At 37.4% G+C, this 19,031-nt stretch overlaps 1 protein-coding gene across 2 annotated transcripts in view; it reads left to right on the top strand.

Annotated features, from left to right (window-relative positions):
* Positions 1-18,346, top strand: part of ANXA5 (annexin A5) — a 28,980-nt gene extending 10,634 nt beyond the window's left edge. For both annotated transcript variants that reach the window (XM_081332349.1, XM_081332350.1), the window contains exons 4-13: positions 2,112-2,206; positions 2,489-2,602; positions 7,054-7,144; positions 9,490-9,569; positions 10,734-10,790; positions 13,619-13,712; positions 13,987-14,082; positions 15,590-15,648; positions 16,626-16,748; positions 17,485-18,346. In XM_081332349.1, the coding sequence (XP_081188475.1) occupies positions 2,112-2,206; positions 2,489-2,602; positions 7,054-7,144; positions 9,490-9,569; positions 10,734-10,790; positions 13,619-13,712; positions 13,987-14,082; positions 15,590-15,648; positions 16,626-16,748; positions 17,485-17,544 (869 nt within the window). In that variant the 3' untranslated portion in view covers positions 17,545-18,346. The remainder of the gene's footprint in view (positions 1-2,111; positions 2,207-2,488; positions 2,603-7,053; positions 7,145-9,489; positions 9,570-10,733; positions 10,791-13,618; positions 13,713-13,986; positions 14,083-15,589; positions 15,649-16,625; positions 16,749-17,484) is intronic.
* Positions 18,347-19,031: the final 685 nt, after the last annotated feature.

Genomic DNA, 19,031 nt, shown 5'->3' on the forward strand with positions numbered 1-19,031 from the left:
GTTGACCCGAGATGCCGATATGCACAGCCACTGAGTCTTGGCGGGATTGAGACGAAGCCTGTTTCTCCCCATCCAGACCTGGACCGCCTCCAGGCACCGGGACATCACGGCGAGGGCATCGCTGGGTTGGTTCGGGGTGGAAAGAAAAAGTTGGGTATCATCAGCGTACTGATGATACCCCACCCCGAAACCACGAATGATCTCACCCAGCGGCTTCATATAGATGTTGAACAGGAGGGGCGAGAGAACCGACCCCTGAGGAACTCCACAAATGAGAGGCCTCAGGGCGGATCTCTGCCCTCCCGTCAACACCGACCGAACGGCCCAGGAGATAGGAGAACCACCGTAAAACGGTGCCTCCCACTCCCAACCCCCTGAGACGCCGCAGTAGGATACCATGGTCGATGGTATCAAAAGCCGCTGAGAGATCTAATAGGACCAGGACAGAGGAACAACCCCTGTCCCGAGCCCTCCAGAGATCATTCACCAGCGCGACCAATGCCGTCTCCGTGCTGTATCCGGGCCTGAAACCCGATTGGTACGGGTCCAGATAATCAGTTTCCTCCAGGAACAGAGGAAGCTGATGCGCCACCACACTCTCAACAACCTTTGCCAAAAAGCGAAGGTTGGAGACTGGACGATAGTTATTTAAAACAGCCAGGTCCAGGGCAGGCTTCTTGAGGAGGGGTCTCACCACCGCCTCCTTCAAGGCGGCAGGGAAGACACCCTCCTTCAAAGAAGCAGTTATTACTGCGTGGAACCAGCCTCGTGTCCCCTCCCGGGCCGCATAAGCTAGCCAGGAGGGGCACGGATCCAACAAACAGGTGGTGGTGCTCAGCCTCCCCATGATCCTGTCCACATCATCAGGGGAAACAGGATCGAACTCAGTCCAGATAACATGCTCAAGACCGTCCGATTCCTGGTCTGACAGCCGCGGATAGGAAAGTATTACAGAGGGTAGTGAGCACAAGACATTGTGGGCTGTTCCCTGACACCACTGGATGACATCGCCAGGGCTCGTTGCCTTGGAAGAGTGAGGAAGATTCTCAGGGATGACTCACACCCTGGACGGTATCTCTTTACTCTCCTACCATCCGGTAGGAGATATAGGAATATAGCCAGCCGTACCAACAGGCTGAAAAATAGCTTTTATCCGTGGGCTGTTAGGCTTTTAAACGGGACATAATCTTATGCAGGATTGACTTGGGAGGCCGGTGTGTGGTGCAGTTGGTTCACATAGTGTGGTGGGATGGAGGGTTTGTTGTCACTGTGTGTTGGGGGGAGAGAGCACAGGGGGAGGTTCAGCTAATCTCAATGTACACATGTACTTTGACAATAAAGGTTTGTTTATTTATTTATTTATTTATTATTTATTATTTATTTAGTATCAAATCCAGTTAACTGTGCAATCTTGTTCAGAGTTTTTTTTAATGAGGGTGCATACATATGCCTTCTGTTGTGAAAGGTGTCACATACTTAAATCCCATTGGCTACCTAATTATGTGGTGTGAGTCAGAATTACTTCAAGTTCTACTGCCAGTTTTTGCTTTTCGTTTTTTTAAAAAGATGCTCAGTAGATTTGAAAAGAAGCATATCCCTTGATAATTATTCTCAATTATCCACACAACTTTGGTGGAAAACAATGCTTGAAAAAAGTAAGAGGGTGGATATTATAAACTGGTTTCCTTTGTGAATTCTCCTTTTGATGCAACTATTTTCATGGGTGACAACTCATATACATTCCACTTTTTAATTATGAATATATATGTGTGTGTGGTTATTTGTATAGCAACTGACTCATTCAGTCACTATTCACAATAACAGTGGTGACGAAAAGGTAGCTTTGAGAGAATCCTTGCATTTATGACTTCTACAGGAATGTAAAATCATGATATTCCACCTAGTGACTGCTCTGCTTAATGATTGAGTTGCCAGTCCCAGTGGTGGTCACTTAAGAAGTGAGGACTACATTTACATTAAAATAGAGTTTTCCAAGTGAAGTATGATTTCAAGAATATGAATATAAGGACATAATGTATTCATTTACATTCATTTATAAACTATTGGTGTTCTTTCAGTGAATTATTTTATTTTAACTTGCATAACTTAAGGAACTGATGAAGAGCCAATCCTGAAGATTATAGTGGGCAGAAGCAATGCACAACGCCAGGAAATTGCAGCACAATTTAAAACGTTATTTGGCCGGGTAAGCAGGTGACTCTACTTGTGCTTTTTCATATTACAGATATTTCATGATGATTAATGTGTTTGGTTGGCTGGTTATTATTTGTTTATTTCTCTTACTCTTCACTTCTGTGTAAATGCATGTGTTGTGTGTTTGTGTGTGTGTGTGTGTGTGTGTGTGTGAATGTATGTATATATCTCCATACATTTATATGGAATATTAATAAGACAAGTGATACTGCAATAAAGACTGGCATTGATACGCATTTCTCATTAATTACTCATTCTTCATTCTGTTGTTTAGGATTTGATTGATGACCTTAAATCTGAACTTACAGGCAAACTGGAGAGACTTGTGGTTTCTTTGATGAGACCTGAACGGATTTATGATGCTCATGCATTAAAACATGCCATTAAGGTAAAATGAATGGCACAACATTAAATTAAAAAGTTCTTTTATCTAGGATGGTATCTTTCCTTTTAATTCTGAAGTTAACAATTATGACAATTGATCTGTTTGGTTATAGTGTTTCCATTGTAATAAAATTTACTTTCAATTCAACACATTTTAGTATTACCTGTGGGCTTGAATAAGAGTGTTGATGTTATAAAACTATGTAAAATATAATCTTCAGGCATCCATGCACCTTTTAAATTACATTTATGTTTGAATTTCAGTTTATGCTGCTTTGCATCTGTTGGACAATTTTTAAGTAGCTCCTTACAAGTGTTTTGTATTAATTAAATACACTGTATACAAAGAAGAAGGGGAAGAGGAAATCTATCTCCAGGATAGGAATCAGCAAAATGGTTACAGAAAAAGGCAAACTGTATTTGAAGATAATAGCCAACTTTTATTCTTTTTCCCCATCAAATGGTATTTTGAAGGATATTTTGAATGCTTCTGCTTACTGAATTAAAATGACACTCTGTGTGTGAGAGAGAGACAGAGAAAGAGGGAGAGAGAGAGATAAGATTAGTAGAACCCATGAAATTGAAAAGAGAAAGAAAAAGATTTTGGGAAAAAAACAAGGATTGCTCAGTGCCCAGAGAACTGACACCGGAAAAAAAAGAATAAAACAGCAAATAGAAATTGAATGGGAAAAAGTATCTTTGGAAGGGAAGATCAGATACACAGACTGTATTTACATATTGCTCTAAATCTTGTGATGTTAAAGAAAACATAATGACCTGGGATTTTGAATAATCCCAATAATTAAAGTGTGTGATAAAGAATTGACTAAGAATGTTAAGTGTATAAATGTAGAATGAATGAGTCAGCAGAATTGATGCTCCCCATTCAGAGGAATAAATTCACAAATAGGAGAAACACTGCCCTCCCCAATTTCTTAAGAGGGTAGATGCTCATAGGATGGTTGCTATTTGATGGTTGGGGCAAAAAAAAAAAGATAAAGTAGAATGAAATGATGAATAAGCACACCTGAACAAAATCACATTCCAAGTTATTAAAGGCACATAACTGCAAACAACTTCTATTTGATTAATTCTGAATTCCCTTTGCAAGATAGTTATAGCTATCACAACATAATATATATATGCGTGTAATTTAGTTTTGAAAACAAACAATGCTTCAGAGGGTGCAAATATAGCATCTTTCTCGAACCTTTAAAGCAGTTGCACTTTTTTCCACAATCACAGGGAACCTTTTTGCCCACAGACTCAAGATTACTGCACAGCCTTATTATGTAACTACGATTTCCAAACTTGTCAGTTTGCTTCCCCAATGAGCTCAGTTTTTAATGTAGTGATAAAGGAAAAATTCCTTTCTGCCTTCTCTGCATCATCTATTACTGCATACCTTTTAAACATGCCATCTTCTTTTTTAGCTTTTTTCCTACTTAAGACATTTCTCAGCCCTGTCATAAAATATTCCATCTCCTCTTCCCTAATTATTTTGACTGTCCCTTTTAGCTTGCATAACAAAATAGTTCTATAATATACAAGTTGTGGATAATTAATATTTTTGTAGGCAGTTTTCTACTGTCATTCAAATTCAGCGTGTGAGTTAAAAATGTTACTCAAAATATTCCATGGAACCTTGTGATAGTAGGTAATTTCGTTGCCAATACTGTCACTCGACAAAAATCCCTATGTAGCATTGCAGCCAAATATTGATTTTTACTGCTAATATTTGGAAGAAGATAGATACAGTTTAACTTACTGAGTCAGTGGAAAAAAACCCTAATACTTAAGATCTGATCACCTGATTCAAGTGATAACTTCAATAAGCTGCTGGAGAGAAGAAAGAAGTAGGATGGGAAACCAGGTGATTTTTCTTTATGTTCTCAGCCACAGAAGCAGCAGCAGGGAACTTTGGAAAGGTATTTTATGGCAGTCACTCTGTTAATGATTAAAAATGTAGTGTTAATATTGATTGCAGAGTGACTAGAACTCTTTAACTTTTGAAGCTTAGAACAAGCAGCCAGTGATTATTTCTCCTGGCCCATCCAATTGCACTAGTTTTTACTTTTCAACCACAGGAACTAGAACTATACATTTGTCAGGAAGTTTCCATCTGAAGAGCTCATGACTATCATCCATCTCTTCGTAAGAGCAGGTGCATTTATCGGTCTCTGATAGGGTGAGAAATGGTAGTTATCTGGATACCTGAAGGAGGGGCCATTTTCTCCTTTACCAATGTACATGCTCTGAAAATAATTTCCAAGGTTATAATGGGTGACTTAAAACCAGTGGGTTTTATGTGGTCCCTTGTCAACATTGCTGATAGTTTTGAACCCCTAAATCGCATTGAAAGTTCAGCCATTTTCCCCAAGTTTCTAAATTGTGCTATGCTGTAATGTTGCCTTTGCTTCTCCTTAGTGCAGTGTGTGAACCCAGCCATTGTCCCTGGTTCATCAATCACAGTTAAAATGAACCATGCTTAGTATAATATGATTTTTTTTGTCACTTAAGTCTTGAGTGTTTTTATTCTTCCATGTTATTGAAACCAGCCATTTTATATGCTTTAAATATTCTCAAATAAGCCAAGATTGAAATTTTTAGTGACCATTCTTAATTATGATGGCACTAAAAAGTGACTTACAATGGTCCTCACACTTTAAACTGTTACAGCATCCTCTTGGTCGTGGGATTGCCTTTTATGACCTTCCCAGATGGCTTCTGACATGAAAAATCAATGGGGAATCCAGCAGGATGTGTCACAAGTCATGGTCATATGATATTTCACTTAATGACTGCACTACTTAACAGTGAATTTTCCGGTCCCCGTTATGGTTGTAAGTTGAGGACTACTTGTATCTTCTAGTTACTACATTATTACTTGGTTATATTTGTATCCAAGATAAGGTTTATATCACTGACCTGTTATTTCCAAAGTGAGTGAGTTAAAGAAATAGTAGGATAGTGAACATGTGAATATAGTTTTTTTCTGTTAGTTGTGTAAAACAGCTACTTGATCTCTTTACTCTAGTTGTACCCACTTCTATAACCATTATTGTATCAGCTGCCAGTTATGAAACTTTCCTATCAAGTCTCCAAAAATATTTATTCTATGCAGAAGTGTTTCCAATATATGGTAGGCATTTGTATTTCATGCCAAAATTCCCACAGCAGGAAAATAAATTGCTATTGGTCATCATCCATGATGAAATCCATGAAAATAGTAGAGCAAAACTAACTTGTCATGCCACATCAGAGAAAAACTGGTCCCTAAAATATATTCCTTTGGCAGGAATTCCTTGTATGTATGTGAGTACTAGAACAAAGATGCAACTAAATGAATTGGCAGATAAGTAAGTTATAATTAACTAAATGCAGGAAGATGGAAATATATTAATGTAATTATTAGAGTAGTTTAGGGAAGACCAGATGTTGCAAGAAAGAAATCTGCATAGTTTAAGAATAAATCCTTTATATAGTTCTAGTCTGAATATAGCTCTTTGCATATTATATGTATATACATTTTTATAAGTTTTAAATAGACTGGAATACCAAACAAGATCAAATATACAGTTTCCTTCATTAAACGTAAGATAGTTTTACTATTTGCTGAAAAAAAAGTGACAATTACAGTAAAATTTCAAATGTTCAAAAAGCAATCCTGGCAGACAAGTTTGTTAATTGTAATAACAAAAGTCTATTTTTGTTAAACATTTGTTAATTTATGTAACATTTTGTTAATTATAGTAAGAAAACTCTATTACTGCCAAAAGTTTTAAATTTTTCTCTTATTTAATTCAGGAGTTGACAGAAGAGATACATATAGAAAGAAAATGAAAAATGGGCTTGGGGACACAGTACCCTCTGCACCTGACTCACTGCACACCTGGAAGCTTGGAATACCTTAGAACACAGGTGTCAAACTCACCATGTCACGTGATGTGACATATGGCAACGTTTTCATTGCCGGAGCTGGGGTGGGTGCGGCCTCTGCATGATGCAACTGGCTCGCAGGCTGGCAGTTTGACACCCCTGCCTTAGAACAAGTTATAAAGGAAAGAGAAGCAATCTGAACTTTTCTGAGTTAAAAAAAATGCTCAGCAAATTCTGTTGGACAAAAGGACTGTCTTACTGGAATTCAAATTTCAGCAGTAAGCCTTGCCACAATTTCCTGTATGAGTCAGTTGGAATCTATTTATGTAGTTTCACCCACCCTTATGGATCATACGGTTAGGCATTTTTGAACTTAAGAAAAAGGCATTCTTGAACATTATGGGTTTATTTCAAATATATTGGAGTTATGCTAGTATTTCTTTACATTTTGGTTATAAAGTAAAAAAATGACCTGATATTGCAGCATAAAAGCAGAATTGTAGAACTGTAAGTCATTTTGGTTGTTAATACTAAGAAAAATAATGTGATTTCATGATCTCATTACATTGGTTTCAGGGAGCAGGAACTGATGAACAAATCTTGACTGAAATTCTTGCATCTCGGACACCTGCTGAAATCCGAAATATAAAGCAAGCTTATCAGGAAGGTGACTTGTGGTTGTGGGGTGTATATTTTATAAAATTCCAATGTGCATGCTCTGTAGAATATATTGTGTTGTTTTAATTTTTCCTGTAATAAAAATTGGTCAAGGGTGCTCCACCTTAGTTTGTGTACTTAAGTGCTTTAGACAATATAATTATGCTTTTCTGTCTTCTTCAATTCTTCAACATTCCAGACAAAGTGTATATATGTGTATGTACACGCACACATTTGTGTACAGTTTTATCTAGCCTGATTGCCTTCAACTTGTCTTCCAGGTAATCAGTCTACAGTTGAAACTCAAAAAATTAGCATATCGTGCAAAAGTTCATTTATTTCAGGGGAAACTAATATATGAGATAGACTCATTACATGCAAAGCAAGATAGTTCAAGCCATGATTTGTCATAATTGTGATGATTATGGCGTACAGCTCATGAAAACCCCAAATCCACAATCTCAGAAAATTAGAATATTACATGCAATCAATAAAACAAGGAGTGTACATAGAACATCGGACCTCTGAAAAGTATAAGCATGCATATGTACTCAGTACTTGGTTTGGGCCCCTTTTGCAGCAATTACTGCCTCAATGCGGCGTGGCATGGAAGCTATCAGCCTGTGGCACTGCTGAGGTGTTATGGAAGACCAGGATGCTTCAATAGTGGCCTTCAGCTCTTCTGCATTGTACGGTCTCATGTCTCTCATCTTTCTCTTGGCAATGCCCCATAGATTGTCTATGGGGTTCAGGTCAGGCGAGTTTGCTGGCCAATCAAGCACAGTAATCCCACGGTCATTGAACCAGGTTTTGGTGCTTTTGGCAGTGTGGGCAGGTGCCAAGTCCTGCTGGAAAATGAAGTCAGCATCCCCATAAAGCTCGTCTGCGGAAGGAAGCATGAAGTGCTCCAAAATCTCCTGGTAGATGGCTGTGTTGACCCTGGACTTAATGAAGCACAGTGGACCAACACCAGCAGATGACATGGCTCCCCAAATCAACACAGACTGTGTGGAAACTTCACACTGGACTTCAAGCATCTTGCAGTGTGTGCCTCTCCATTCTTCCTCCAGACTCTGTGTCCTTGGTTTCCAAATGAGATGCAAAAGTTGCTCTCATCAGAAAAGAGGACTTTGGAGCACTGAGCAACAGACCAGGTCTGTTTTTCTTTAGCCCAGGTAAGATGCTTCTGACATTTGTTGTTCAGGAGCGGCTTGACAAGAGGAATACGACATTTGAAGCCCATGTCCAGGATCCGTCTGTGTGTGGTGGCTCTTGATGCACTGACTCCAGCCTCAGTCCACTCCTTGTGAAAGTCCCCAACAATTTTGAATGGCCTTTTCCTGACAATCCTCTCCAGGCTGCGGTCATCCCTGCTGCTTGTGCACCTTTTTCTTCCACACTTTTCCCTTCCACATAACTTTCTATTAATGTGCTTTGATACAGCACTTTGGGAACATCCAACTTCTTTTGCAATTACCTTTTGAGGCTTTCCCTCCTTATGGAGGATGTCAATGATGGTTTTCTGCACAACTGTCAGGTCAGCAGTCTTCCCCATGATTGTGATTCCTACTGAACCAGACTGAGAGACCATTTAAAGGCTCAGGAACCCTTTGCAGGTGTTATGTCTTAATTAGCTGATTAGAGTGGGACACTTTGAGCCTAGAATATTGCACCTTTTCACAATATTCTAATTTTCTGAGATTGTGGATTTGGGGTTTTCATGAGCTGTATGCCATAATCATCACAATTATGACAAATCACGGCTTGAACTATCTTGCTTTGCATGTAATGAGTCTATCTCATATATTAGTTTCCTCTTTTAAGTTGCATTACTGAAATAAATGAACTTTTGCACGATATTCTAATTTTTCGAGTTTCACCTGTACATGTGCAGGATGTGAACAAAAAACAGACAAATGATTGTCTCTGTTTTTTTGTTCATGTAGTTGCTTTCTAAGAGATGATTTCTCTCTATATATACCCTGTAACTTCTTCAGCTAGGTCAGCAAGAAGCAGCGCTCTTGTTATGTACAAGGGACAATGAACGGCAACGTCTGTAATCAGCAGCATTCAGTGCACAGCAGCAATCAAGGGAAAAAAATCAGTACTAGTTAGGAAACAGCAGCAGTTTCTGCCTTGTATGAATTTTCATCCTTTAATTCCTCATCATACTCCCTTGCCAACTCCTAATTGATCTCTCTGTTTGTGTGGTCATAATTCTCATCCGAGAAACTTATCTTACATGTGTGCTAAGAAGGCTTAGATCTTTTAGCCAATTTTCTTGATACAAGATGTTCTATACAGGGATAAGATAAATTTTGTTTAATAATGCAAGGGTGGTGTTTTTTTTTGCAGAATATGAAGCTGATTTAGAAGATCATATAACATCAGATACTTCTGGTTACTATCAGCGAATGCTGGTAGTTCTTCTACAAGTAAGCTCCTAAGATTGAAATCAAATAAATGGTTCAGAAATTGACCTGCTCTTGTATTAACTTGTGTTCCTTGGATCTTTGAGCCTGGACTTTGGAAACATACTGCAGGCAGCTAGTGGGCTTTCTTGAGGAAGAAGAAAGGAAGGATAAGTGAATGGGTAGAGTTGGTTTGGAAGTCACGTGCAGCTCTGGAGCTGCAGGATGCCTAACTGGATGATTTTTTCTTTTTCAAAATATGACTACAGAAATACCATGGATGCACTGATATTTTTGTTCCTTATCTCTAGTCTTGAGTTTTTTTTGTTTTTTTTTAATTTTAATTCCATTTATATCCCGCCCTTCTCCGAAGACTCAGGGCGGCTTACAAGCTTAGCAGTTGACTTCCATCTTGCTGTCCTTATGGGTACATGTCTTGCAGTTGTGCTGCATTTGTCAACGCTGCTAACATCGGACGTTCTTGCTTTGACAACATGTGGAGAGGCAGCTTTGCTTCTTTAACTTGTGTGTTACTTTAGAGTTAAAATTAGTTGATGCTGAAGGGGGGGAGGGAGGAGGAAGAATGTCTCTCAAGGCTGTTTTGAAATAAGAGATGGTAAGAATTTGGCCAGGTGTTAAACAGCAGGGAAAGCTTACAATTCAAACTAATTGGAGAATGTGATTTATGGTGGTTAATTAGAGGGAGGAACTGCTTTGATACTGTGTGCTTAGGGGAGGGGAATCCAGATTTCAGCTTGACCATGTAGGTGCCGAAGCTATGCTCTTTTGATTAAAGACTACTTAAGGTAAACAACGCCTGGAGGTTCTTTGGAGAATTGCATCTGTGGAACCATGACAGGTACAGGTCTTACAGTTGTGCTGCATTTTTAATAGCACTGGCAGTTCAGGGTACTTTGCCATAGTATTTATTCAGGTCTTTGAGCACATGAAACTCAAAAGCATATGGGAAAGAAAGAAAGAAAGAGAAAGAAAGAAAGAAAGAAAGAAAGAAAGAAAGAAAGAAAGAAAGAAAGAAAGAAAGAGAAAGAAGGAAAGAAGGAAAGAAGGAAAAAAAGAAAGAAAATCCAGATATAAAAGATTTGACTATGACATAATAACCACTGATTTTTAAATACTATTTATACTCTTGATTGACAGTCATAAAATCTTTTTCTTGTATTCATTTAGGCTAACAGAGACCCTGATGGCCAGATTAAAGAAAATCTAATTGAACAAGATGCTCAGGTGGGTAAAGATTCCCTCTTTCTGTTTCACCTAAATATATCTAAAATGGCACCATCAGGACATAAGAAAATAAGACATTTCAAGTGATTGAACAAGCTTGATTCTAGTATGGAAAAGACACTGGCAATTTTTTTAGCGAAATGTCATTACCATAAAGAAGCCAGGTATTCTAATTATTTTTTCCTTGTATGAAGAACAATAATTATCTAATTACAATTATTATAAAAAATGAATAATATATAATAATAAATTACAGAAACAGACACGCGCGCGCACACACACACACACACACACACACACACAAACACACAAATTAAATAAATAAGTAAACCGTTTTTTGGAATCAGTGTTAGATCCTAGATCTCCCCTTGGATTGTATGGTTTCATTCTCAAACTATCTGAAGTAAATTATTTCTAGTTTGAATGTTTATGCAAGTAGGTCTTTGAGACAGCTGGCATTTAGTTTTGGATGAATAAAAAATAGAGACTATTGTCTATTATCCCTCAAAATTAATAACAACAACAACAACCCTACCCCAAAAATAAGGCCTAGTTTTGGAGCTAGGCACACACCTAAAAATCAAGCTACGACGGGGGTGAGATTGTGGAGCTGCCCCATGTGCCCTGTACCCACTTACCTTGCAGCCAGGCCTCTCCTTGCTGGCCCACTTCTTCTGTGGCATCTTCTGCAGCCAGGCCTGCATTTCTCAGTCACAGGCCTTTCCAGAAGGCCTGTGCAGCCAAGAACCAAGCTATGGATTCAATCCATTCAATTATTATATGCTAATGCTTTCTACAAGAATCTGAACTACTAACTGTCAAAGCAAATTATTGGTAGATAAGAGTCAACAGAATTCAAGGTGAGCTGGCCTTAGACTTGTGGGTACAAAGGGACTTGAGACTGATGATGTGCTTGACACAGGCTCTGCCTGGTCATCCTGTAGAAGGATAAAGTTATCTTTTCTGCTTTATCATTTTAAATCTGGAATTAAAATCAATGAACATAAGATTGTTATGAAATTAAATATACAGAGATGATACTGAATTATTCTGTTCCAGAGAGGTATTTGAAAAGTCATTAACACTTTTATATGTAAAGACATTTCTGCTTCCAAAAAAGTGGATCTAATCCATGGTACATCTCATTGATCCTATTTTATTCTCTTTTATAAGAGATAGATTTAGAATTTGCTTTTAATCAGATAGTTTGTACATTTAAAAACAGCCACTTATTAAAATAAGAAGCAGATTAATTTTATAAGAGGTACTCCTCAACCATAATTTACATCAAAAGTCCTTGCAGTCATGTCAGACCAAATTTTGTGACAGGTTTTACAGTGGTTAGATCAGGCATGTCAAACTGCCAACCCACAGGCTGGATACGTCACGCCAAAACCGTGCCCACCCCATTGACAGCAGTGGGGAAAAAGTCGCGATATGTCGTGTGATGTCATGTGACAGGGTTAGATGAATCCCACTGCCATTAAGTAAATTACATGGTCATTAAGTGAATCCAGTTTCCTTAATATGGTGTAAAAATATATCACTATATATTTTTTATCATTTACAAGGTCTATTCTGAAATGGTTTAAATTGTGTGGGTTTTTTTTAAAAAAAAAACAACAACAGACTGGCATCTAGAATTTATTTTCTTTTACAAACTATTTGAAATATCCACATTACACAGTGTGAAGCTGTTGTTTCATGAGAAAATTAGAAAGGAACAAAATAATGGTTCTTATTGAGATTGGTGGGAATTGTTGTTATTAGTTGCGAAGTCGTGTCCGACCCCTCACGACCCCATGGACAACATTCTTCCAGTCCTTCCTGTCCTCTACCATCTTCTGGAGTCCCTTTAAGCTCATGCCTACTGCTTCAGTGATTCCATCCAGCCATCTCATTCTCTGTCATCCCCTTCTTCTATTGCCCTCAATCTTTCCCAGCATTAGGCTCTTCTCCAGTGAGTCCTTCCTTCTCATTAGGTGGCCAAAGTATTTGAGTTTCAACTTCAGGATCTGGCCTTCTAAAGAGCAGTCACGGTTGATCTCCTCTAGGACTGACCGGTTTGATCACCTTGGAGTCCAAGGGACTTGCAGGAGTCTTCTCCAGCAGCATAGTTCATAGACCTCAATTCTTTGGTGCTCAGCCTTTCTTATGGTCCAGCTTTCACAGCAATACATTGCAACTGGAAAAACCATAGCCTTGACTATATGCACTTTTGTTGACAGGATGATGTCTCTGCTTTTTAATATGCTGTCCAGATTTTCCATAGCTTTCCTTCCCAGGAGCAAGCATCTTAATTTCATGGCTGCAGTCCCCATTTGCGGTGATCTTGGAGCCCAGGAAAATAAAATCTGTCACTACCTCCATTTCTTCCCCATCTATTTGCAAGGAATTGAGAGGGCCGGATGCCATGATCTTGATTTTCTTAATGTTGAGTTTCAAGCCAACTTTTGCATTCTCCTTCTTCACCCGCATCAAGAGGCTCTTTAGTTCTTCTTCACTTTCTGCCATTAGAGTGGTATCATCTGCATATCTTAGGTTGTTGATATTTCTCCCGGCAATCTTAATTCCAACTTTTGATTCATCTAGCCCTGCCAGATGTTTTGGGAAGACTGTGATGGGGAATCATATTGAAGTGGCCAAAAGAATGAATGCAAAAATACTAGTTGTGTTAAGGATGGTTCAAAAGTTCTCTGGTAAACTCATAATCTAATATTGGACCCTTATCCAAGATAAGTGGACCCTTATCTTTATGTAGAACACAGGGAAATCTTACTATTTCTTTTTTCTTAATTAATGATGAACTCTTTTTTTTATTCCAACAGGAGTTGTTTAGAGCTGGGGAGTTGAAATGGGGAACAGATGAAGAAAAATTTATCACCATTCTGGGTACTCGAAGTATAACTCACTTAAGAAATGGTGAGTAGTACTGAAAAGAGTAGTGATATGTGTTTTTATAACTTTAATAAATATGCACACTAATAAATAGATGCACACTAAGGTGAAATGTTATTTCTAAATATTTAAATTTTCCCCTTTCTAGCCCACTTAATTGTCCTGCCCATATGTTGAAGAATGTATAGGAGTTTGAATGTGTTTTTTTCCCCTAAACTTGTTTGAAGAAGTTGAAAGTAAATAATAAGTAATAGTTAAAATGTAGATGCCACCTTTTACCTCTTTTTTGATCTTTCAGTTTTTGACAAATACATGACTATTTCTGGTTTTCAAATTGAAGAAACAATTGATCGTGAAACATCTGGAGCACTAGAAAAGCTGCTTCTGGCAGTGGGTAATGTATAGTCCTATTCTTGATGAATCTTAAGCTTGCATATACTAGGCCTGTGTTTCTAGCAACATAGATTCTATTTAACTAAGTGGCCTCAAATCACTTCAGGACAGTGTTGCAGGAGACATTTCCTGACAGTTTTTTCCGGTAGCTCTGACCAGAGACCTTCCAGGCTGGGTGGTTTGTGGATTGCTGTCAATATACTCCAAAATTGCCCAAACTTAAAGATCTCCAGCGATAAGCTAAGGAGGCTTTGGACTGAGCAGCTGCACTGTAGACAACAGTTCTATTGCTCTGTAAGTTATAGTTAGGGTATAAAGCCCCTTGTTGCAAGCCCAAGAGGCACTGGGCTGAACAGCTGTAAAATGGATGGTCATGCAACACAAGGAGCAGCTGCCAATCATAGTCACCTATGGCATGATTAGTGGCTGTATGGCTATGTATGTTCCAAATATTTTTTGGAGCAAATATGCCAATGTAAAAATTGCACAAAATTGCGTCTGACATGACTGCAAGGACTTTTGATGTAAATTATGGGCTCAATCATGGTCATAAATTGAGGACTTCCTCTTATAAAATTAATCTGCTTCCTCTTTTAATAAGTGGCTGTTTTTAAATGTCCAATCTATCTGATTAAAAGCAAATTCTAAGTCCATCTCTTATAAAAGAGAATAAAATATCATCATCATCATCATTATTGTTGTTGTTGTTGTTGTTGTTGTTCCTGCTTAGTCACCAGTTAGCCGGTCAATGGAGGAGGGTAGTGGCCAGGAACTTTGGAAGTTAGCCAGGAACTTTGGAAGTTCTTAGCTGTCTGGCTCATATAAAAGGACAAGCCAACCCAAAGTTCACTGAGAGGCTGTGGAATGGTGATAACCATGTCACAGATAACTCTGCTGGATCTCCTCAGAACTGGTAAGCTGAACAACAAGATGGGGTGAGGAGGAAGGGAAGAGAGTAATTTGAAAGTATAGCAACTTGCCAAAAGTAAAGATGAAGAATGCTAGTAAGTAATGTCCTTCAGAATGTAGCATTCTGTTAAATTGGCGTTTTTTAACAGTCATCTCCCAAGGACATATTTAACTGGTTTGTACATGCTATAAGTTGGGGATCCCTTTATATTAAACTTCCCAATAGCACGAAGTATTGGTGGTGCAATTCCTCTACTATAAGGAAGGTTGGACTAAGAGAACAACTGGCTTAAAGTCACCCAATCAGCCCTTCAGTTAAATGAAGAACTAACCTGGGTCTTCTTTAGGCAAATCCAGTGTCATAGATTTGCACTATATTTCTGATCAGAGAATTGTCAAAGGTTGTTTCTGTTCAATTCTCAGTTTAAATAGATAATAATGTGTGATAGAAATTGTGGATCAAATAATTTATTGTAAATACTTGAAAACTACTTTGCTGTCTTCAGGGGAATAAATGCCAGTTACATAAGCTGCTTGTCATCTGATAAAGTAATGTTAAAACATTTTGTGATTCAGATGGATTGTTTTTCTTCTTCCAGTGAAGTGTGTTCGAGGTGTTCCTGCCTATTTTGCTGAATGTCTCTTTTATGCAATGAAAGTAAGTATTTGTCATTTTTAAATAAAATCAATATCTTCAAGCACTATTGTTTAAACAACGTCAGATTGACAATATCTAAGTTACTTTCTTGAACATGAATATTTTGGCTTCTTGTTATTCCATGTATATTTATTCAGAAATAAGGCTCATTGTGTTCAATGAACTTTATATTTTAGGAACACATCTGTAGGATTTCAGCCTTAGTTTGTTGTTAAAGATAGCTGAAAAGCACATAATAAAATGAAATGAGGAAACATTTGATTTTATGGATTTTTTATCTCTTTCCGTGTTTGTAACATTTACAATATAGTGTTTGAAATGTACATTTGGGTATTGAGTAATAATTATTAGTTGATCTGATGTGAAGTGTTCATCATATGATCCATTTTCAATATATTGTTTAAAAAGTTGCAGCAATTTCTACGTAGCAGTAGCCATTTTCTAGTTTTATTGTTTTTTATTTGTTTTAACAATTTTTATTTTGTCTGCATTCCCATGTTTTAATTTTTTTGAAAGTTACATTAAAGAAGGGGTTCTAAAACTGAAGACAATTTTCTCCAAGGGGCTAATTTAAGTATTTTTTATTTATCAAATTTATTTGCTATTCTTAGGAGACTTGGGCATATAGTGGAACTAATGGACCAATTTGTAATTGCTTTGTTAGCAAGTTGAGAAACTGGTAAAAAAATGACACAGTCTGGCTTCTTTATGGGAGTAATGACGCTATTCAAGGCTGGGAAAAGGGGTAATTGAGTCCAACAGTTTAAGAACCTTTCTTATTAAAGCAATAAAAATTAAAAAATGAATTGTTCCTCTTGAGTTGCAAGCATTTCATACATCATGCTGAGTCATTATTTAGTTTTAACTGTGGTTTGTTGAATTAGATACTTTGTCTTAGTGGCGCCAGCAGAAACAATGGGACTTGGTAGAATTACTGCCTAGCGCCCTTAATTAGTTGCTTAACCTTGTTTTACTAGGGAGCAGGCACTGATGATGATACATTGATCAGAATCATGGTTTCAAGGAGTGAAAAAGATCTACTTGATATCAGGCAGGCATTCAGAAGGGATTTTGCAAAAAGTTTGCACCATGTAATCCAGGTAAATTTTACCTTACCCACTAATTATATTATTTGTAACAAAGTACTGATGTTTCATGTGATAATTTTCAGAAATGTATGTATTATAGTCTGCCAGGCTTTAAGTTATGTTTCAGCCTCGGTTAGTTAAAACAGAAGCATTTTATAATCATGGTTTGTTGAGGAATGTATGTTAGGTTTAGGTTTATTAAATTATTATTTGTATGTTAAATTTATATTCCAGTCTTCTTCTGGGAGCTCAAAATTTATACCCTCAACAATTCTGTGGGCCATTAGGGCTGAGACAGTGATTCTCCTGAATCTCTTAATGAGCTTCTATGGCTGAGGATGACCTTGAATCTGAGACTGGCCAGCCACTTGTCTGAAATGGTATAGGGTTTCCTGCCTGAGCAGGGGCTTGGACTAGATGACCTCCAAGGTCCCTTCCAACTTATTATTATTATTATTACTTCTGATCAACTCAGCTTAGCCACATACCAATTTCTGGTGTTGGCATTTTATCAAGGGCAACAGCATATTTAAACTTTCTTTTTGTTAGAACTTATCATTTACTAGTAGTAGCATTTGTAGACAGTGTTGGTTTTGCAGTTCTAGATTTTTGATGAAAAAAAATACTTTGCTTGATAGTTTGTTTACATCACATGATTAGAGAATAGTCATACAAACAGCAATACTGGAAAAGCTGTTCCTTTTTGAGAATACATGGACTCATTGTTGATTGATCCTGTACTTTATAGAAAGATACATCTGGTGACTACAGGAAGGGGCTTCTGCTGCTGTGTGGAGGAGAAGACTAGTGAAGTCTACAATAACACAGAGGACAGAATCTCAAATCATGCATTGTGCCTTTTTCCATTTGTATGGTATTTACATAGATCTGCAGTCTTCTCTGTATCCATGCTGGCATTTTTACGCCAGAAGCAGTGTAGTGTTGTTAGTCATGTATTATGATGCTTCTTCTTGCACTGGCTTGCTTACATAAGATTATTTTCTTTACTAGGGAAATTATGTTTCATGCATTTTTTTTACATAATTGAAATTTACAGTTTGCTGTTTACTTAAGTCACAGTAAAATCAATGGGACAAATTTTGATCCAATATTTCATGCGTACATTCCTTGTTGAAAAAAATCGACAAAAGTGCCTTTTAAATAAATGGGCTTTTATTTTTAAAATCAAAAGCCCAAAATATGAGGTGCTTCTAGGCAAAGCATACAATTAGGGCCTACTAAAGTTTTGCAGTTGGTCGAGATGACACTGTTTTCCTGAAGGAACTTATCCAGAGTTTTCTACTGCTGTTTCTGACTGTTTTCATCACACAAAGAATCTGGAGGAAAAGCTATAATAATTGCACAATGTCTTTTGAGAGGATAGTGCTGATGGTTGGCTATCTAGGAACATTCCTTCATTTCTGCAAAAGTGGAAGTAAAATACATTGCAAGAAACAAAACCAAATTTCCTCTTAGCTAAACTTGCACTATATATCTTGCACTTTTTATTCATAAAGAATGTATCTGCTAATAGATTTAAAATTGTGAGCTATGCATTGACTGTCCTCATGTAATTTGATTTTGGTACAATTAAAAATGTTTATAATCTACTGAATGGCTAAGTTGTCTCTGTGGTACCCTGAGGACCAATAAAAGGAATACCGCTAGGCTCACTGTGAATACATGGCTTCACTTAAGCTTAAAAAATATTTTCCATACAGGTATTTACATTTTGTTAGAATTAGCATGAAGGATCTTTCTTTATCCACAATCTCTGGGTCTTTTATAATTTCAGTGTGGATTGCTTGTATGCTTATATTCTGCTGAAGGTTGGAAAGATTTGAAAATGTCACAATATATAACAACAACAACAACAATAACACATTTACAGTTTTAGTACCTAGTTTTATGTATGGTAAGAATACTGTTCTATACTTCAATTAGGAATGAACTTTGAATCCAGTCTAGAATGGGAACATATTTAACTTCTTCAAATAGGAGTGGCAGTATCTCATTTTGTATATAATATCCTTATGTGATTAATTTTACTGTTTATCCTAACCTTTTGCTGGGCAATGAAAAAGAGGGGCTGCAGTTTTCTTGAACAACAGAATGAAGAATGAATAGAGACAAATGCAGAGTAGCCTGAAGCACTTCCAAGTTAGACCATTTGACTACAAATTAGATGGGAGTCTCCTTATATAACCCTAATTGTTATTGTATTTTGAAAAATAATTATCTACGTAGAGATGTTGGCACTCAATAATTATCTGATAGAAATATTTACTACATTAT

The sequence above is a fragment of the Vipera berus genome (assembly GCF_964194415.1).
Source record: "Vipera berus genome assembly, chromosome: 7".
In the NCBI taxonomy this organism is placed as follows: domain Eukaryota; kingdom Metazoa; phylum Chordata; class Lepidosauria; order Squamata; family Viperidae; genus Vipera; species Vipera berus.